Source organism: Sander vitreus, chromosome 8 (genome assembly GCF_031162955.1).
Source record: "Sander vitreus isolate 19-12246 chromosome 8, sanVit1, whole genome shotgun sequence".
Classification (NCBI taxonomy): Eukaryota; Metazoa; Chordata; class Actinopteri; order Perciformes; family Percidae; genus Sander; species Sander vitreus.
Window position 1 is genome coordinate 22,892,589 of NC_135862.1, and position 21,035 is coordinate 22,913,623.

The window sequence follows — 21,035 nt, forward strand, 5'->3', positions numbered from 1 at the left end:
TTTGTCTAAAATTATAAAGGGCCCTATTGTAAATACTTATTTTAGCTTGAGGCTAGATTCCATTGCAGTAGGTTATCATTTTGATGGCAGGAAATTGGAGAAAACGCCACACAGTTTCCATAACTGTGCAGAGTTGACACTACAAATAAAGTAACTACGTAGCAGGTGATGGAGCCTGTGGCCCCTTCCCCTCTAACACACAGATTTACAGAACATAGTTTCACTTTCTACGTGGCTGTTAGAGGCTGAAAAAGGCAAATGTGGCTAGTATTATTCAGGTTTTACTGGTCTTTTTTCATGCATGACTCCATCTCTCCCCATTAAGGCCTTGCTTGCCGTGTTGCTCTGTGCTTATGCTGCCCTGCCTGTGTGTCTGTCTGTCTTTAACTGATGCAGACCAGGTTCTTTATACTTATTTGCTTTATTTACACTGGATGCTTCAGTGAGCTGAAGGAACAGGGTGGAGAATATTTTCCTCTCTCTGGGATGCTCTATCTTTCTATCTCTCTGTCACACACACACACACACACACACACACACACACACACACACACACACACAATGGAAGAGCCAAATCACCTCCACCCCCCCGCTGCGCTTCAGAGCCTGCTTGTATGCCAAGACCATGAAGAGTGGTGTGTAATAAGTTCTATCCTTGAACCTGAAAAAGCTAGTTTTTGTTCAAAGCTGGGCCATATCGATTCACTCCTCTCTTATCCTCCAACACAAGCAGACCGTGCTGTCCATGTTGGTATTGGCATTATCAGGCTGTAATGTGGACTTGACTTGCTCTTTTGAGACTATTTTACACAATATGGTGTATTATTTAGGACAAAACGCCTAGGTTAAATAATGGCAATGGTGATGCAGATGTGGGATTTCTGAGGACAGAAACCTTCCTTTGGAGAACATCTGCCATCTATGAACACGTTATTGTGACGCTTCTCCTATAACCTTAGTATTACTTTCACTTCTACTGGAGCTTAAAACGTACAGTAGGACAAAAACTGCTCAATCAATTTTCTGGTGCTGTTTCAATCCGAGGCTCAACCTTTCACCGAGGTCTGATCAATGCAGGTCAGATATCTAAGCCTGCTGAGGAAGATGGGGTTAAAGCAGTAACAGCCAAGCCAATAGTCAGCCCACATATGGGTTTATATCACTGACCTTTCATGCGCAGAGCAGAGGGAATAGAACTTGCTTAGGGCAGCTATTACTAGGAATCAGAGAGTAGAAAATGTAGTTACTGTCCACCTCTCTGTTTCTTTTTTACTCCTCTACCTTTTTCTTCCATACAGTACTTGTTCCTTGCGACTCCTTTTCCAGCTGTATCTTCATCTTTCCTCCCCTCCCATGTGTTGCCCTTCATCTACTCATCTTTCCTTTTCCTTAGTGAGGTTTCAATCTTAACATGTTTTCCTTACTGTTGTATTAACTCCTCATGGCATTTTTTTGTTCTCCCCTCCCACCATGCAGTACTTTTCTCTGTCTTGTATTGTAGCAGCAGTTACATCCAGACATACCCAGAAGGGACTTACACGAGAAGCCATCTATATGCTTTAAAATATATACAATTTTCAAGAGTAATATAGATTTTATTAACAAATTACCTGCCCAGTGTTGGGGCAGCATACTGACATTTGGTATGAAAATATTCATGTGGATGACTGGACCATAGGCTGCCTTGCACATCCCAGTGTTTTCATATTCAGAAAATTGCTTAGGGTGTACTGAATTCCCCAGGCTGCCATTTCCAGAATCACCATGTATGAAGTGTACCCATGGGAAATCATGGACTAACAGTTGGAAGCTTGCCATTTAATCATTGACTTGATTTTTGCATGTTCAAATGGGCAACAGTGGTCAAAGATATTGAATTACTGACAGCCCTTCTAAGAGATTGTGGCTACACTACACTCTGCGGTGCCCTGCAGTGTCCTGCTACGTCCTGCTACGTCCTGCTATGTCCTGCTACGTCCTGCTATGTCCTGCTACGTCCTGCTATGTCCTGCTATGTCCTGCTATGTCCTGCTACGTCCTGCTATGTCCTGCTATGTCCTGCTATGCCCTGCTACGTCCTGCTATGTCCTGATATGTCCTGTAACGCCCTGCAGTGCCCTGCTATGCCATGAACTACTACAACTACTATTTCTAGTCACTGTTCCATTATCTTTATTGTGACTACTATTGCCACTGTTCATCACACCCCCAACCGGCAACGTCAGACACCGCCTACCAAGAGCCTGGGTCTGTCTGAGGTTTCTTCCTAAAAGGGAGTTTTTCCTCGCCACTGTCGCACTAAATGCTTGCTCTTGGGGGATTTACTGGAATTGTTGGGTCTTTGTATGTTATAGAGTGTGGTCTAGACCTACTCTATCTGTAAAGTGTCTTGAGATAACTCTTGAATTGAATTACACAGATCTTTCCAATTCCACTTTTACAAAAAAGTAATCACCTTTTGAAATAAAAATCATATACTCAGGAGAAACAGACTTGTCCCTAACATTTTAATTTTATGATTTTATTTTAGCGTTGGATGAGTTCGAATATATTCCTCGCTTTAACCCAGAAATGCCTGTTTTGATAAACAATTTCTTTTTTGTTACTCACCTGACAAATGTAATGAACAGCTTCCTCAAAACATTTAGCAAAGCCAATTTTTTTTTATATTTTAAATCCTGGATTGTTGACATCTATGTTTGCTAGCTTGCAGTCTTCTTCTTCCTTGCCTTTGCAGGCACATATACTACGCTTCCTTGTGCATTACCACCACCAACAGTTACTGTAAGCAGAAGAATAAAATGAACTGATGAAACTAGAAGCGTACAAACGTACCACTCAACCTGTTCTCACTCCCAACACTTGACCACATCACATCAGTGGCTCTCAGCATCAGATACCGACGCAGAAATTGCTCTTTTAAAGTCTGTATGGAAAGTACCGGGCATGGCAGCAGCTCGACCGTGGCGCTGTAAGATGACGTAGGTTTTTTTTGTAACCCCACCTACGATCTTTTCCTAAACCTAACTGTCTTGTTCTTGTGCCGCATGACAGTTAAACGTACATCCTGACCAAGCGCGTCTAAATATGACGCTGAAGGGCTAGACGCTAAAGGAGACTTTTTGCGTCAGTAACGACAAAGGCACCTGACCAAGCGTCATTTTTTTGATGTGCTGGGAGTGAGAATGGGTTGTACCACCCATGTGTGCATGCACAAACAAATCCCCTCTGGTAAAAACATTGATAGTGGTCAAAAACTGCAGAGGATACCTTTATAAATGTACTTTGCTTTGTATTACTTCTCTTGGATGTTTGACCTTTACTGTGCAGAATAATGTTTGTGCAGAGTTTGACACTAGAAGGCTGTTCTTTACATTCTACTGAGGGAGGAAAGTTTCGCTGTGCTCACCTTAAATCTAATAACACACAAGCAGGATTTTGTGATATCATAAATAGTATGGTCCAATATGCAAGTTATAGTAGTGTGATGCGAAAAATTGTGGAGTGCACAAAGACTGAGAATGCACTTTCTAGTGAAGGAGGAGAAATGTGTTTTGCAATTACACTTTCGAAACACTTTCGAAACAAGACATATTTGCATATTCATTCACTCATTTCTGAGGGAGAAGGATTAGATGCCATTTTTGGAATTTTGAACAAGGTACTTGAACATTTTGGGGGAAAACCATAGCGTACATATTCTTTTTAATTATCATTTTTATGGGTCTTAAAAAAATATAAAAGGATATTTTAATTGTATGTAAATATGAGAGATGTTTTCTTTCATTAGTGCCCCCATGTTTTGAATATAGTCTAACACAGCACAACAGTCATGCTCATATTGCATGCAGTTATGACTCAACATAAAACAAGGAAAGATTGCATTAGGCATGATTTTGCCTTTAGAAAATGTTGCCCCAAAAATATTCCAAATGTGATTTCATTATTTTTCAGAACCACTGGGAAATTAGACTTGTGTTTATGCTGGGAGTTCATTTTTGATTCAAATTATAATTGAGGTAAGAGAGGTGAACTCTATATACAGTACCAGCAACAGCAGTTGTGCAAAAAGATGGAGAGGGACAATTTCACCCTGGGTGAACCGGTGAAACTTCTTGGAAGTAGCGCAAATAGAAATGCTAATTAAAAAAGTATCCATCTGATGCCGGAAAGATTCTACACTCTATGGTTTAACCGTCTAAATGGGGCCTTAGTGGACACAGGCATTGTGGAGGGTGGGAAAGGGTGAGAGGCTGAGAATAGGTGTGCAGAGGCAAGGATAGTATAGTCAATATTTACCCTGAGTAATTGGTCTACACTTCCCCAGCAAGATACACAGATGTCCAGCGTCATCCCTGCCTTATCTCCTCCACTTCTCCCTCACACACCGACTGTGTGACAACAGTTGCACACAGCGGGGTTGTGCAGCTGCGCAGAAAATATCCACAACATAATGGTTAAAAGCATATAAGATGAATGAGTGAGCCACTGTTCATGGACAGCGTCATGTCCATTAAAGTTCTCCAGGTGACCTTAGGAGTTTTGCAGTGCCCACAGTGAACAACAGCGTTATTATTCTCTTAACAAGCTCATAGAGCAGTCTGTGTTGAACTGTGTAGCGACACATATACTTTGGTAATGAGGTGGGCATGTTCGCTACCTTAACGTTAAACCGCTGCACTCTATCGATGACGGGTATATCTATAGGATGTGTGTGCTAAAAGAGGAACTGACAACCTGGATGCAAGAAGTGCTGCAAAGGTTTGCTATTTGCAGTGTCAGAGACTCATGGGAAAAGATGGGCTGCTTCTCATCCTTTTTTATTCACTCTTTTGGGCCAAACACACAACACATTCAGTCCTCTCACTGTGCTCTCTCTCGTTCTCTCTCATGCTCTCAAAGCAACTCTCCAATTAACCTGATGCCTCTCGACCTGCCAGCTTGTTGAAGTCACTTTACCTGGCTCCCTCCTACGCGTGTTCTCTGTTTGGTCTGAATGGACATTTATAGTATTGCGTTTAGTTGTTATGTGGACTTTGAGTGGCCTTAATCACATGTATCTGTGTGTAAGTTTGTCCGTCTGTAAACCCTCATGAAGGCTGCTGGCTGCTAAGGAATCTATAGCATACAAAGTGAAACAAGTATATATATTATGAGGAACAAAATCAGATATAGCTGGTAAACGAGTGTAGTTTTGGATTTGCACTATTTACCTTTTATGTGTGACCTGAACTTGTCTTTGTTACTGTGTTGTTGTTCCTCTCCCTCTATTTCTCTCCAAAGTGTTCATCTCTGTGTTGGTCCCTTTGTTAATAGAAGAGCCGGACAAACACGGACAGGAGGGGACGAGCCAGGGGATATTGTGTGAAGATGGTGGTGTTTTCTCAGATAGATAACAAACAAATTGACATTTGGATGGCTGTTTATATCTAAGAGGCTCACTATAAATCGCTGTCTACAAGAAATATTCTCTGCAACACCTTATAATTATTATACAACACTACATGTAAAACTAAGCCAGCACAAATTGTTTGTTTTAGTTTTGTGAAGGTAGTAATCACTGATTTGTATAATGATTTTTAATTGCATGTATTCCTCAACAGTTGAGTTTGATGGGTACTCCCACCAATGAGAAATTATTATTAGAATGTTTTCCAGTCCTCAGAAATTACAAGAGCATTTTCTCCTTATCCCTCACTTCCCCTTCTCCATATTGCAAGAGACAAAAGAAGGGTTTGCATCATCCCCACAGAGGATCAGAAGGGTTGTGCTGTCTCATTTAAAAGAGGATCTACACATGGTTTCCACAACCTGCTGCAGTATATATATATATATATATATATATATATATATATATATATATATATATATATATATATATATATGTATATGTTAAATGGTCAGTTAACTGTTCAGTTGAGCACCCTAGTATCATTTTCACAGCACTGCTCTTCCCAATTAGAGTCGTGTAAGAAAGAGAGATATATAGTGTGACCCAATCAGTCACATTACTGGTTAACAACACCGTCACTTAAGGCTTAAAGGTCCATACCTCCTGGCAGCAGGTACACCGCCTGTGTCCTGCTCTCCCAGTGTAATGAAGTGGCCCATACCAGCAGAACCTAGTTTCAGCACTGCAGCATGAAAGTGTTTTTCCCGGTCTGGCCTGAACTCCTCCTCATTTCCGCCCTATAGTTTTGTTTACGAGCTAAACTGTTCACCGCATAGTGTCAAACCTCAGCCAAAAGGCCATGTTTCACATTCCAGCCCATTATACCGCAGCTGCACTGCGTCAACTAGAAGTGCCCCGAATGAGCTCAGGGCACATGGTTTTTCCTGAATGCGGTTATTTCTGGACTGTGTGTGCGTATCTGTGCATCTGTGTCCAAGACATAAATATTTGCTTTGTTTGTATGTGAGTGTTCTTTGGTGTTTGTTTCCTTATCTGCCTGATTATGATACTGCCCAGCTCTGAATGTGATGCTTACACCCACAATGCTGTTAACACTGAATGACCTCCTCTGCTTTTGTATTCATGAGATCGTCCTCTGTTTATTTGCCCGTACATTGATATAGCTTTTTAAAGAGAGGCACTGCCTTTATTATTTTTCTATCTTTAGAGAATGGAGACACTAACAGTATTTTATTTTGACTGTGTTAATGAATATCTCTGAAATGCAATATCCCTCTGCCTGTTTAAATTCTTTATTGATTTAAATTTGTAATTGTCTGTTCTCTTTCTTGTTCTCTTCTCTCTTTTTCTCCCTTTGTCATTCTATCTGTTTATCAATCAGAGAGCCAGCTGCTCCCGGGGAATAACTTCACCACAGAGTGCAACATCCCTGGAATCTTTATGTGTGGGGATGGGAAGTGTGTCCCAGGTGGGTGGCAGTGCGACGGATTGCCCGACTGCTTTGACAAGAGCGACGAGAAAGGCTGTCGTAAGTCCAGTTCAGACTCCATTATCAAATCTTCCCCCCCCCCCCAGCCTTTAGCTGGGCCTTAAAGCAATGAAGCCAGATAGCCTATTTAGAGTCACGTCATGTCTTCTCAACTCCTGAACTCCTCTCGCTATCCAACATTCTCCCATCCCTACCCATAGAGCCGTAAGGGCCATTTAAACCTAATTTTCCGCCAACTTAAATTAACTTATTCCCTCAATCCTATCCTCTACCCCACAGCATGCACCGCTCCTCCTCCCTGCCAGATCCACGGCCCCAGTTTAGCACCAGGGCAAAACTAAATACCATCAAAGCAAAGGCCGATTGCTTGTGGAATAGTAGCGCATGCAGAATTCTACTATAAGGCTCCAGTAATAGTTCAGTTTGATCCTCACTTTTAGTTGGCTTTGATCTATCTGGTCTGCTGCTCCTCCCCTTCCCCCTCCCGTCTCAGCCACAGCTTCACACAAATATGGTATTGTTGATGAAGATTGACTTTGAGGCCCCACCACACTGAATGGAAAACCCCCATCTCCCCATGTATTAATCTCTCTAACTGTCTCGCACTCACGTTTTCACTCCTCTCTGCGCCTAGCTCATCTGATGAGTTTTGGCTTTTGGCTTGGAATTTGCTTCACAGAGGCTTGTTTCCAATTAGAAAAGCATAACCCTCCTTTTGCAGAGATTTTCTTTTTCATTTAACCCAGGTAATTCCCTACCAAAAAAAATCCCTAATGGTTTGTCTCTCATTTTCTTCTTTCTCCTCCTCTCCTCCTCCAGCAGTCATTTCTCTCACTGTTCTCTCTTGTTGGCAGCTCGGGGAACAGACAGACTACTCTTGACAAAGTTGTGTCCTATGGCATGCCAGCACACACACACACACACACACACACACACACACACACACACACACACACACACACACACACACTTTGCAGTCATCAATCTTCTTAGTTTGTAATGCCTCTGCCATCTTAAGTTATATATACATAGGACAATTTCAAGAGATGTCCCAGACTGTGTTCTTTAGTAAACCTTTACTACTGACATCCCTGTGACTTTAAGAAAGTCTTACACTACTTAGATGGATGGGTTCTGTGCCCCAGATTCTCCTCACTCAATGGCCTTAAACTGTCAGCAAGTGTCAGACCTGGAAAAAGAATATTCCGCTGCATTGAGACTAATTGCTTCAGAACTACAATCATTAAATGCTCCTGTTTTATTTAATCACGGTTAATGTTTAATGTTTTATTTATGTGTGTCAGTTTGTTACACTCACATTAACCTCGAGTACATTCACTTTTAACCTACAGACAAGCAAGACTTCTTTGTCTGTTGCTGACACTACATGCTATACCAGCCCAAGATTAAAAATAAGTTATCATAAAGCATTACACTCAGCCTGCCACTCCGGTTGTTGGAGCACTATTTGTGTTTGTTGTCAACATCTACATTATCTGCTCTGGCATAAGTGGGCCTTATTATCCTCAAATAGATGGCTAGTTGTCAGTCGATATCTCCGGCGACTGCTTTAACAAAAATTCCCAGACAAACCTCTGGGTCAGTTAGGGGCTCTGCAGGGACAGGCAGACAGGCGCAGGGAGGGGGGGACCAGGGAGTCAGGGAAAGAGTAGTCTGTATCGACGACAATTCCTTTAAAGGCGCTGACACACCAACCCGATTATCGGCCGTCGGACAGTCTGGCGAGGTCGGTGACTCGAGTCTGTTCGGTGTGTTCCGTGCCGTTGTCAGTCTGAGGAGCCGTCGGCGTTCGGTGGGCAGTCGGACTCAATGACCAATCTGATTGGTGGAGTGCTAACCGCCTCTCAAAATCTGACGAAAATCTTTTAAACTGACCTTTGTCGATCTGAAATGAAGATGATTCAGCAACTGCATGGCCTATTTCTGTTTTCAGAAACAAGTTTCGGTGAACTATCGATTTCTTAGGGTATGTTGTATTTCGAACGAGCCGCCTATTAAGGTCGGTTTTGAAATTCGGGAGAAGCCAGACCCAAGTGAAGCGTTCGTCCAATCAGCTGCCGGTTTTCATTTTTTGGGCGACAATACAGATTAGCGCCGCCTGCTGTTATGTTAAGGCGCATGCGCAGAACGTACGCTCAAGTCGGCGTCGCTTCGGTGTGTTCCAAGGTACTTTCTTTACCAACTCGGGGAGGCATTCAGTCCGACTGCCTTTTCTGCTGACCGTCGTGTTGGTGTGTCAGAGCCTAAAGGTCTGGCAATGCGAGACTAGGGAAGAAGAGACGATAGAGAGGAGGACTCATTATGGTGGCTACAGCAGGAGTTCTGTCTGTTTGTCTATTATCTGAGGAGAACACAATGCCTGGAAGCTTTGAGACTGCAGTACTTTATTCTCTGCAAGTAGAATTATAATTAGACACCCCCTATAAAAAAAACACACACACACTCGGTTATGTGTGTATATATATATATATATATATATATAGTATATTTAACAGAGGGAGATGGTAAACTTACTAACTTGAAAGACAGTTTGTTGACTTAACTTATTCTCCCTCTGTCATTGAGCTACATGAAGGAAGTGTGTTTTAATGCAGACTCCTCAGAAAGTAGTAAAAAAGACATTTATTTGGTGAAATGTTGCTCTCACACTGATTTTATTCTACCTTTATATAACCAAAGGAAATCACACAGTGTTACATTTGATGATGTCTGGCCACTGTCATTACCATGGAGGCAGAGCAGTGTTGACCACCACATGATATAAAATGTCCTCCCATCTGTAATATGAGCAGGTGGCCTCTGTCAGGAGGTTTTCGAGAACATTTGTTTTAATTGTCCAACAATGTGGATGTTTGTAGCTTTTTATAAAAACACATTTCCCCCTAATGTGTCCATTTTAAGTGACCAGGGATGAGACCAGATCATTAAACACATATTTTATATATATTAACAATAACATTATGTGTGTGTGAACCTATAAAACCTATTTTTACAACATACATTTGCACCAGAAGACAGCTGTAGTTGGAGAGTAGATCTCCTGTAAGCCCACGCTGTTTCACCAGCAGATTGTGCTGATGTGGGTGTCTCTGATGATCCAAGGAATACTAACGCAGAGCCTGAGGTAAAGGTCATACTGTGTGTGGTGACATCTCCCTGGTGTCTAATTAATGAGAATTTTGTTTTTTGGAAACAATGTAGCTAACGGGGAAACACAAAGGAGAACAAATCAATTTGGACTTGCAAATTACTTGGTGAAACATGGACGGATCAATTTTCTTTTGAATCTGTATGACATTTGTAAAACTTGAACACAGTTCTGCAAAGCACACTCACTTGCACATTCGCAAGACCCAACCATCCACCCACACGTGAACTTACGATGACACTGTCTTTTCATTTTTCAGCAGCAGAAATAATCTTCTTTTTGACCTGACTATATTTGTATTGCAGTGCTGTCAGTGGGTGAGAAAGTTCAGAATAGAATAATGCAATGCTGGTCTGCATTTGTTTGCCTCTGTCCTTTTTTTAAATTTACTTACTGTAGATGTGTCCCAGTGTGCTACGCCTCATAGGCCAGGAATTGTCTCTCGAGTGGTCAAGGGAACGTTTATTCACCTAGAAAAGACAGGCTTCTCCCTTCCCGCGCCTCTCTTGTTTGTTTGTTCTTCCAGTCCCCTCTAGCACAAGGGTCAACTTGAGTCATGTAAATACTTTTTGCTGGCTCTTAAATAACAGTCGGGGCTGAGAGAAGAGACACAATATCTCCAGCCTGAGTCTTATTGCATTAAAGATGCAGCTTATTGTATTACTGTCTTGCTGTGCGATGCCAGGCCCCCCCTACACATCGTTTTAATCAAGTCCATTTTTTGTGTACCCTCATATTGCACCGCACAACTGGATTTTAGATTAAAACATTTTTTTTTAAATGTTTGAGCAGATGCTCTACTTGGGTGGGCTTGTTGTAGGTTGTTGTATGTGTTGGCAAGTAGACAGGCATAAAGAAATGATTCAGAGACAGGCTGCTGACTAATTCCTCACACAAAGAGGTCAAAAGTACCACCCTGCTCTCTGGTGTCCATAACGACAGCCTGGGAGAGTGTTAGACCAAATGGATACTGACAGAGGAGAGAAGGAGGAGAGCTGACTGAGCTTACTGGGCCTCAGAGCCAGGATTAGCCTCTTTGCCCTTGTCTGTGCAGGGCATGAGCAGTGGAGAGAGGAGAAATGTGTAGTGGGGCCGAAAGAGTGAGTGGACATGATGTATAAAGCAAGAAGTGGGGGATCAAAGACAGGGGGACAGACATGCAGTTGGAAGGGAGAGAAAGAGAAAAGACTGTAAAGTAGTGGTCCTGAAGGCTGAGGCCGTGATCTCTCTGCGTGGAGGAATTTAGGTATTCAGAATTCTACACTTACAAACGGCTGTACAAGTTCAACTTTTACTCTGCTTTTAACTGCAAGGGCCATCAGCGGGGCCAGTGTCTCTTACTGTATTAATGAACAACGATCAGAGGACATCAACTTCCCAGAATGGCTTCTCATCTCCTTATATTCAGCTCAACATGCAAAAGAAGTTTGCATATCTTGCTACTCAATATCTAAATGACATTACATGACATAGAGTAATCTTGGGTTTTCAGTCACAAACAGGATGTTGCTGGTTGAGCCCCCTTTTTCTTAAGAGCGATGGTTTTCAACCTAGGGGTCGAGACAAGATGACTCTGATGAGTCACACGATGATAAATAGGATGGGTGAGATTCAAAAGGTTTTCTTCTACACAAATCTGTTGTTGACTTCTTTCTAATAATTCCCCTTTTTCTTGTGAAATGGTGGGTAATTTTACCCATTCAGGCTTTAAAGCAAGAGTGTGTAACTTTTGAAAGAAGAAATAACATCTTCCTCTTCAAATGAGAACTGAATTCATAAGCCATAAAATGAAAAATTGCTCAATTCAGACAGCCGTTTTTGTTCTGTTATGATCATCAGCTAATGGTAGCTAATGTAAGCACACTTAAGATAACTACTGCTGCGTAACTGACATTGCAGAGTCAGTTCGCTGACTTGATGACTCCTCTTTACTTGAGCTACACATTTTAGCTTTGACCATTATTCTTTAATTGTCACATGGGGCCACAGTGGTGCTGTTCAGCAAAAGTTATATAGTTAGACTTTAAACAAAACTATTTATAAAGAGAACATCACCAAAAAATGACATATTAAACCTGTGATCTGTGCAAGGAGGTAAGCTTCTCCTCACAACGCGTAGCTCCTATGGCGCCATTTTGATGCTAACAAGCACTCGACCCCCGTTAGCATTCCACTGACTGCCATTCATTTTGGCGTCACTTTGACAGCGAATAACTTTACATCTGAAGCTTTTAAAGACTTTACTTGTCCATTGTTTATTTCTAAAGAAACACAACAATGTATAAAAGGCTCAATTACCTTGTATCTCACGTTATGGCTCCGTAGTAGACGTTTTTGTAAAAATAGGCTAACGATTGTGTCATAACCACGGGACTTTCTGTCGCATAGTAGAGGAATTACCGTATAGTACAGGAGAAGCTCTCAGGCAGTTTCGACTTACATTGGCTGTTTAAGTTTAATTACTAATGTTAACTAGCATTTTAGTTAGCAATAATTAGCCTGTGTCCATGTTATCTCCTTACATATACCTACGCTCTCCGTCTCTGCAAGATTCGGAATGATTGAGATTTCTCTTGGCACAGCTACCAGAAGACTTACAACTTTCAGACAGGTTGCTCACATCACATCTACATCTTCAAGCTCAGTTGGAGGCTGCGCAGTAACGCTCAGCGCTCACCGCTAATATCCTTCACTGGTCTCCATCCAGAGCAGCGGGATCTGTTGGTTCATTATATACTGTCTATGGATCTGTGCCACTAAGCAGACTTTCCTTGTGCAATAACATTTGCTGCAACTTTACCTATTTTGTACATTATGTGAAATGCACTGTACAAGCCAGTAGCGACTCTGACTCCTGGCCTCCTTATATTCTACCACCGGGAGACACACAGGATAGACAGCCAATTAGAGGCCCACACAAGCAAGCTGATGTTTAGTAAGTTAGTTTTAAAAGTCTATTAATACTTCATAACAATTAGGGTAATAACCATTTGTTAGTTTTCATTACCCGATGCACTGTTTATTGATCTTGTTAGCTCTTCACAACATTTAGACGCTAAATTAATTCAGGTCATTTGATTACTGGAATATTGTCACATTATTGCTTTCTGCAGTCATAACACAGCCAAAGCCTGGAGCAACATGAATGGTGCTTTTTTTGTTTTCTGTGTACCGACATCACAAAATGGCCACGAGATATCGAGTTCAAAAGAACCGCTAAATGCTTATCAACAACAAAGTTCTTCTCGACAGTAGGGGGCTGAAATAGCTAAAAAAGACTGGTTATGATTTAGATAATGAGTCTCGCACTCTGCCAATTCCTCCATGTGTAGGGAAGGGGTTGCTAAGATTAGGAGTGTGTGTTTATGTGATAAGAAAAATGACCGATGCACTGACTCGAACACAAAGAGCCATATACTGCTTACAGATATGTCTTTGTTCTTCTGTTGTCTTCTTTTACACTGTGAATATGTTTTCTTTGCCCCGAGAGTGTGTTTGTATTTTTTTCTCTGTGTGGGCGTGGACATTTAGGAGGATTGTAGGAGTTTGGGGGACTAAGACTGGAGCATGTCTCGGTTGGTGTGAGCTGTTTTAGCCCAGCTCAGAAAAACAAAACCTGCCAAGAGAGCAAAACGAGAAGAGAAGACAATGAAGAGAATATGGAGCACTAATAGCCTGAATAGTTAGAAAAGCAGAGGAAGGTTTAATGGGACTGAGTCTGGTGCATCCCATGTGCTTAATGGCTGACTGATCAATGAGCTGCTGTAATTAATACCAAGGAACAGGGATGAAATATTGATTAGGGTCTTGCATGCAGTCTCTTACTCTGATATGGCCTCCTGCTATCTTTTTTTCCTCTTCCAGTTTGCTCTTTTAGATTGAATGTTATCCTTGTCCAATCGATAGTCACAAATTAGGCAAAAAGGATTGCTTTGAAATCTTCAAAGGAATAAGAACCGCAGCCTTGTCATTTTACAATAGAATGTTGGGCGATACGAGTTCAAACAATGCAATTTTAGCAGTATGTTGCCTTCTATGATGAATATTGCAGCAGGGCTATTATCTGACAGATCACTCTCTGCTTTCTCTTGCTTCCCTGTTGTTGAAATATTTCTGATACTTTTGCACATGGTGCACTTGCTTCCTCATCTTGCATGAAGTTTGATGGCTTTGCAGAACGCCAGTGGCCCGTAAACGCTAGGCCCTTGAGATGAAGGAAGCTCTATAATGTTGCAATGCCTCTTCCTGTACACGGAAGGTTATTGTATTGTACAACTAGCGCGCAGGGCTTAGCCAGTGAAACGTACAGAATGATTATTTTGATCCCCAAGCCCTCTAGACTGAAACTTCCCTATGTCCTTCTTGCTTACACCCTGACTCCATTACCTATTGATTTCCTCCCCTAAGAAATGCTCAACACGGTCACAGAAACCTTTGAAGTCCTCAGCTGTCTCCACTCTTTCCCGACCTCTATTCTCTTCCACTCACTCTCCTTGCGCTGTTTTCTTTCTTGTTACTCTCTTCCTCCAGTCTTTCTCCTCACTCTGTCGGCCATGCATGCCCATCACGACCAAGCCTACCTGTGCCAACAAGTTGTTCTGTTCTCTGGGGAACTGAGGAGAGGGAGAAAAGGGGAGAAGTGTAGAGAAGGGCACTGAGGTGCATATTTGGGGAAGTGCAAAGCACACTATCTACAGCAGGAGTTCTGCTGTCAGATTCACTAGAGTGAATGCCACGAGAGAGCTCAAGACAGGGAAGAAGAGACAAACAGTAGTATTTGGTGTTAACTTTATTTTAGATTATGTTATTATATGCCCTGGTGCTACACTCCCTGTCCTAGATTTGAACTTTGTTTTTCCTTTTGGAACTTTTTTTTAAATTCATGAAAATAAAACAAATGAGAGAGGGGGGGATGTGCATGTTTATATGTGTGTTTTTGCGACTTTGTTTGTGTGTCCTCCAGCTGTGCGATGGTGTGATCCAACCATGTTTTTTCAGCCTGTGATAGTCTCACCTCAAGGAATGGAGCTTGACTGCTAACCCTATTCATTTTCATTTGTGCTGCTCAGCTGAACATTGCAACTAAGTTTGGAAGGCACCCAACACCCTGCCGTCTTTTCGTAAACACCTTCTACAAGGGCTCAGAGAAGAGAAGGAAAAGTTGGCACGTTACCAATGCAGTGCAAACCTAGAAACAGAGCGATGACAGAAGGGATGAAGACTGGATAAAATGGATGGTTATATGTTGCAAAGTCGGAGGTGCTGAAATATATCAGCATTACCTGAATTTGAAGTCCCAGACCTAGGATAAAACAAGACACCTTCACAGGATCATCAAAGGAAGCATAATATTAAGTTTGCGTTTCTACCATTTCTTCCACCTTCAACTTGCTCCTTTTAATTAATTTGTCCTCTCCGTGCTCTGAAAACTCAGCTATAACTCAGGCTAGAAAGAACCATGCGTCCCCAGAATACAGCTAAGCCCACCCGCTCTATCCTTCCAACCAGTGCCGTCTCTCCCACCCACGAATCTGCCTTCATGAGCTTGCCCTTCATGTGACATTTGAGCTAATTTGGAACACAGACACTGGGTCAGATGAATCCTGCCAGCAGTAGAAGTGGTAATGAGGATTGGGATGAGGGAGGGAGTGAATGAGGAATATCAGAGCAATAACAGAGCTGTCCTAATAAGCCAAGCCTGCCAAGCAAATGAAGAAAAAAAAGCAGTCAGGATCCATGTCCATGCAGAGAAGAAGAAAGTTGTGTTTTCCAAAAGGAAACTTAATATTTCTCCACGAGACCAAAACATGCTTCCTTTATATCTCACAATAGGTACACAACAAAAGAATCTAGAAATAGAAGCAAAATCTAAGACATGTAAAATAAATAGAAATAGAAAGTATTATTATTATTATTATTATGATATTGCATTTGTTTGTGGCAGAATTAATTTCAATGTATGCCTCCACAGCAGCATGTTTTTAAAAAAAAAATCTTTTATGTGTTGCTACAGCCTGACGCCAAGTCTTTTTTTTTTCTCCCTGGACTCTAATGAATGTGATATACCATGCAAAATGAGCTTTGGGTGGTTTGTGCTTCTGCTGTCCAGGTAAACAAAGGCCTCACAGACTATACACACAGAGATCGGGCGCTATCCCTGCTTCCTCCCCGCATTCAGCGGATTACATTTCATCCTGGAGACAGGCGCTCCATCCCTCGTGGTTGTTATGCCTAGCTCTCCCCCCTCGCCAAACATAATCGCAGCAGCTTGAAAGAGCTCATAAATCAGCCTACCACAATATATAGTAGAGGGAAAAATGTGCACCCCTGGCATTTGAGACGGCACAATGCCAACCTATGAGCAGGACAAGTCCACCCTTTGTGTTCAGTGGAGAGAAAAACAACCCAGAAAGACTGTTTGGTGGCTTACTTTAAGATGTCTAGTATGCCCACTCACTTTCCTCCGCCCTGTGTGTTCGAGTGTGTGGGTTGTTCCATTCTTTTATTGTTCTGTACTGTTTAAAATATTTATAATGTTGTTCCCTCACTGCCGTCAACATCTAGTCTTTTTTAACTAGTATCATAATAATGTCTTAGCTGTAATCAGTAGCTTTTCCTTTCTCTGTCTCCAACAAAAAGGAGTAGCTCTCACACAGTTTACGCTTTTGTATTATAATGCAAACTACTGGTAGGGACTAATCCATGACGAGTTTAACAAAGGCCAGAGTAGAGACGGTCAGAGTTATTATAAACGTCTTTTTTTGTTGCCATCAGGCTTTAAAATTCTATCTTCACGGTGAACGGTGAAGTGAGGTCTTTCATTTTCTCATGTCTTTGCCTTCATCTACCTGCAATCTTGTTTCTCTCCTTCTGCCAGGGAAGATCAATGTGTTTGAGTTAAAACTAGGGGCTAGTGCTAAACGGGGGATGCCAGGCATTGATGTTCCGCGGGCTCGTCACTCAGTCTCATTCCGGCCTGTCCTGGGAGATAAGACCCGTGGCCTGCTTAGGCTGATCAATGGGAGAATCCATACAAACACTCTCCCACACCATTTGCTCTCTTTGTCTTTGTCATTAACTTGTTTTCTTCTCCTATCAATACTTTGTGCTCAGCATCTTACCCTTTACTTGTTATACTTCTGAGAACGTGAAGATAAGCATTACAGAACAAAAAATGAGCTGAGTAATTAACTGGTCTCTTTAAAAGAAAAAGCAACTGTTTGAACCTTGTACGGTGGTTAATAGTTAATTGGTTTTCTGTTTTAATTTTAGAACATACATTTGTGTCTGTTGCGTTACTATGATAAAAACATAAAGCAAACTCAGCCAGCCAGCCAGCCAGCCTAAGTGGTGGGCGCCTCCCTTCCTGTGTGCATCACAGCCAAGGTTACTTTTGTCATAAAACACAATGTAGTGCATTAAGAATTCATGCATCATCTCCACATCACCCATAGACTTATCCATTGTTTTTTCTTTCTAACACTTCCCCCTCAACCCTTCATCTGTTTTTAGCTAAGGCCAAGTCAAAGTGCGCCCCTTCATTCTTCACCTGTGCTAATGGTGTCCACTGCATCATCGGACGCTTCCGCTGTAATGGCTTCAGTGACTGTCCTGACGGGAGTGACGAGGAGAACTGCAGTGAGTCTCTCACACGACGACCAATTACTGTAATAGCAATGTGTCTCATGCCATGTCCACCAGAAGTCACAGTCTGTTCGTCTGTGTTGTTGTACTGCCCCTCACTCATAACAGTTTACACTGCAGCTACTGTACTGGTCATATAGCCAGTGGTGGGTTGAGTACTGAACATGTACTTTACTCACAATTATTCCTGTAAAATCTGAGCAAAGTATTAATGGGTCAGTCCAGCAGTTTCCTCATCATGTACTATTCCTACTACTACTACTACTACTACTATGACTGTATAGTGTAGTCTGTGGCTCTGGAGGAGCTTTTTTAACTCTAACTTTAAAGGGATAATGAATGGTAGTGCAATACTACACCACGGGAGTATTCTTTTTAAGCTTGAAATATGCCTCATCAATGAATAAAAAAAAGGATTTAATAGGCCAGTGCAAAGACATTGTAACAACAACACTTGGTGATGCTTTCATTCATTTAATTTAGGAGCAGCAAAGATAGTTGGACAAAGAAAGCTATCCAATTAAGATAACAATCGCCACACTTCATTCTCCTATCTAAATGTTTCATTGCAGAGTTCAACGTTACGGTTGTTTTTTATTATATGCCCGGTCGGGCATGTGAAAAAAAAAGAATTCTGCATGCACAAAGTCAAAATTGGCCCCTTTACAATTTTTTTTTTTTTTTTAGTGGTTATCAGATAACGTTGCCTCAGCGTTCAATTTCCGTAAAAGAACCGGCAAGGCACCGGAGGATGGGTTGTTGGCAGCCCTCTTAGCTGCCGTGCAAGTGAGATGCTGCTTGCTTTTATCATGGCACTCCAGCATTTTTTTTTCTGAATGAAGACATTCCTTTGAAAAATGATCCACTTTCATCTGCCCTGGACTCGAACTTGCGGCAAACTTCACAAAACATTGTAGAGCAATACATTTATGATCCAAAGATGATCGGAAAAAATATATTTGTTGTGGGTTGTTATATTTACTTATATATATTTAGCATTTTACTTGCCCCAGGCCATCGGGCAACCCTTATTGTTGAACACTGCATTGTGTTTTACTGTTATAAAAAACTAAACTGACATCCCAGCCTCCATCCATCTATTCATTTTTAAAAGCAAAGATATTTGTTTTTTTCCAGAGGCACAGAACACACATTATCATGCAACTGTTGCCTTTTTTAGATTTGATTATGGGTTTGTCTCAGAGATTGTCACGAGAAAAAGAAAAAAATCAACCTTGTTACTTTTCGTGTAATGCCAGAGCAGTATTGCTCATGCTTTCTAAAGCAGGTATTCTGTATGTCCCCTCCTTTCAAAGGAAAATGAGAGAGAATGTCGATCTATAAAGAACGTAATGTCTGAGCTGTTGCTGTCCCCTCTACTCACTATCAAATCCTACGTTTAGAGCAGATAATAATAGTGGTGACAAGGTATGAATGGTGAATGTAGCAAATTCTATTCCTTTTCAAAAAGGTTTGAGGCATCTTTATTTGTTTGAATCCCTTGTAACTCCTGGGCCTAGCTTTCCCTTTTAGACAGTTTATTACACACGTTGTATAGAAATAAAGGACAAGAGGAACGCCAGGACCCAGGTGTAGTCTGTATTATCAGGCACATAGTTTGTCCTAACATGAACCCATCCCTGCTTTCCCAGTGGGACGCGTGCATCAAGCCGATCACTCACCATTGTCGGAGGCAGTGTTCCTCGCCTGCAGGGCACCACGCTCACAAATCTAATCAAGCTATTTGAATGGAGCTTTGCTGCACGCTCCCAGCACATACTGCGTCACCACTGTGTAATTGTCTGGATCTTCTCACAAGATAATTCTGCCTCGTTTTGCAGAAGCTAAAGACAAAACCAGAACATGTGCTAAAAGGAAGTGATAGTGCTGGGCAGGATTTTGAATGTTTTTTACAGTTATTTTTTTTGTCAGTGTGATATTTATTAGACTCCCCAGATCAAATGCTTTACTGCTGTAACTCTTTCTTTGTAAATGTTTTTTTTAGGGCTGTCAAAATAACGCGTTAAAAAAATGAACGCAGATTAATCCATTCCATATTGACGTTTGCATACAGACGAAAATCTGGTGCCACTGATGTCTGCGCTTCTCTCTGATGCTCTGAAACAGACGTTACAGGAAACACAAACACTGCTGCATGTGACGCTAGTTAACACAATACCAAAGCCCGTCTACGGAAAGCTGTTCCACTCCCTATTCAGCCCCATTGTACCAAATTTGGTTGCAGTTCCACCAGAGTTCCACTGGGGGTGATCGCGGTCCAGTGCTAGACGGCTAAATTTGTCTCTTTCACCTGATTGTCGTTGAGAAATCTCAGATTTGATTGTAGTTTTTGCAAGTTCAACATGGATTATAGGTCAAAAGTTGAATGAACGAGTACTTGTGTCCTTTTGATTTCTTACAGGTTGAGTCGTTGTTGCCCATAACACGCTAGCATTCTGCTAATGAATGCTGATTGGTCAGTGAAGGACTGATTACGATCGGAGATCCCGCTTGACGGCATCCAAAGCAGAACCAGAATGTCAGTGTGAATATTTCGGCGTGGTCTTTAAAACATTAGCAAACCTCTTTCTAGCACGTGTATTAACAGGGAGAGCCTAACCTGTCAGCTGTGTTGTCGATGCTTCGAAAGAACAAAGGAAGCGACTCAGAGCTTGTCGTAAAGCAGTATCTCTGGCTGTATATATGTGTATGACGTCACTGACATTTTAAAAGGCTTTTTAGAACAAAAAAGCCACTTTAAAAAAATGTAACACCCACCAGTGTGTATTTTCTTAGCCTCCCCTTTCGAATGCAACATTCAAATTACTAGACAAAAAATCATATCCTGAGAAAAGTGGATTTTGAGGGGTATAGCTCCATGGAGTCCCATTCATTCTGCACTGGCCTGTGAGCGCCCCCTATATGGAACTCTGGTGGAACTGCAACCAGTTCAGAAGCCGGAAGTAACGAGAGAGTGGAACTACTTCCCTTATTAGAAATTCTTTGACAATACTCAACAGCAGCTAACGTTAGCCTACCGCTAGCTAGTAGCTGGATTAAACACGGTTGAAATGCTGACAGCTAACGCTAAACGGTGTAAAGTTTGACTGTGTTTTACTGTAGAGGATTCAACACCGGGATGTAAAAATCTGCAGCACAGCCGGTGCGTTCTGGTAAACTACAGCCTCGTGGTGCATTTGAAGTTGTTGTAAATGTCCTTTTCCTATCTCTTTGTTGTTTTTGTCGTTCAACAGCAATTTACTAGTGAAATAAGTTATTGTTATTGTTATACATTATTATTAAATCATTTCATTTTGACC

At 41.7% G+C, this 21,035-nt stretch overlaps 1 protein-coding gene across 4 annotated transcripts in view; it reads left to right on the plus strand.

Moving 5' to 3' along the window:
* The window catches only part of ldlrad3 (low density lipoprotein receptor class A domain containing 3), a 79,887-nt gene that overhangs the window by 21,202 nt on the left and 37,650 nt on the right, over nt 1–21,035 (plus strand). The window contains exons 2-3 of one of the 4 annotated variants that reach the window (XM_078257514.1): nt 6,795–6,881; nt 17,584–17,709. In XM_078257514.1, coding sequence (XP_078113640.1) covers nt 6,795–6,881; nt 17,584–17,709 — 213 coding nt within the window. Of the gene's footprint in view, nt 1–6,794; nt 6,942–17,583; nt 17,710–21,035 lie in introns of all 4 variants that reach the window. The other 3 variants (XM_078257513.1, XM_078257516.1, XM_078257515.1) reach the window with 3 other exon arrangements.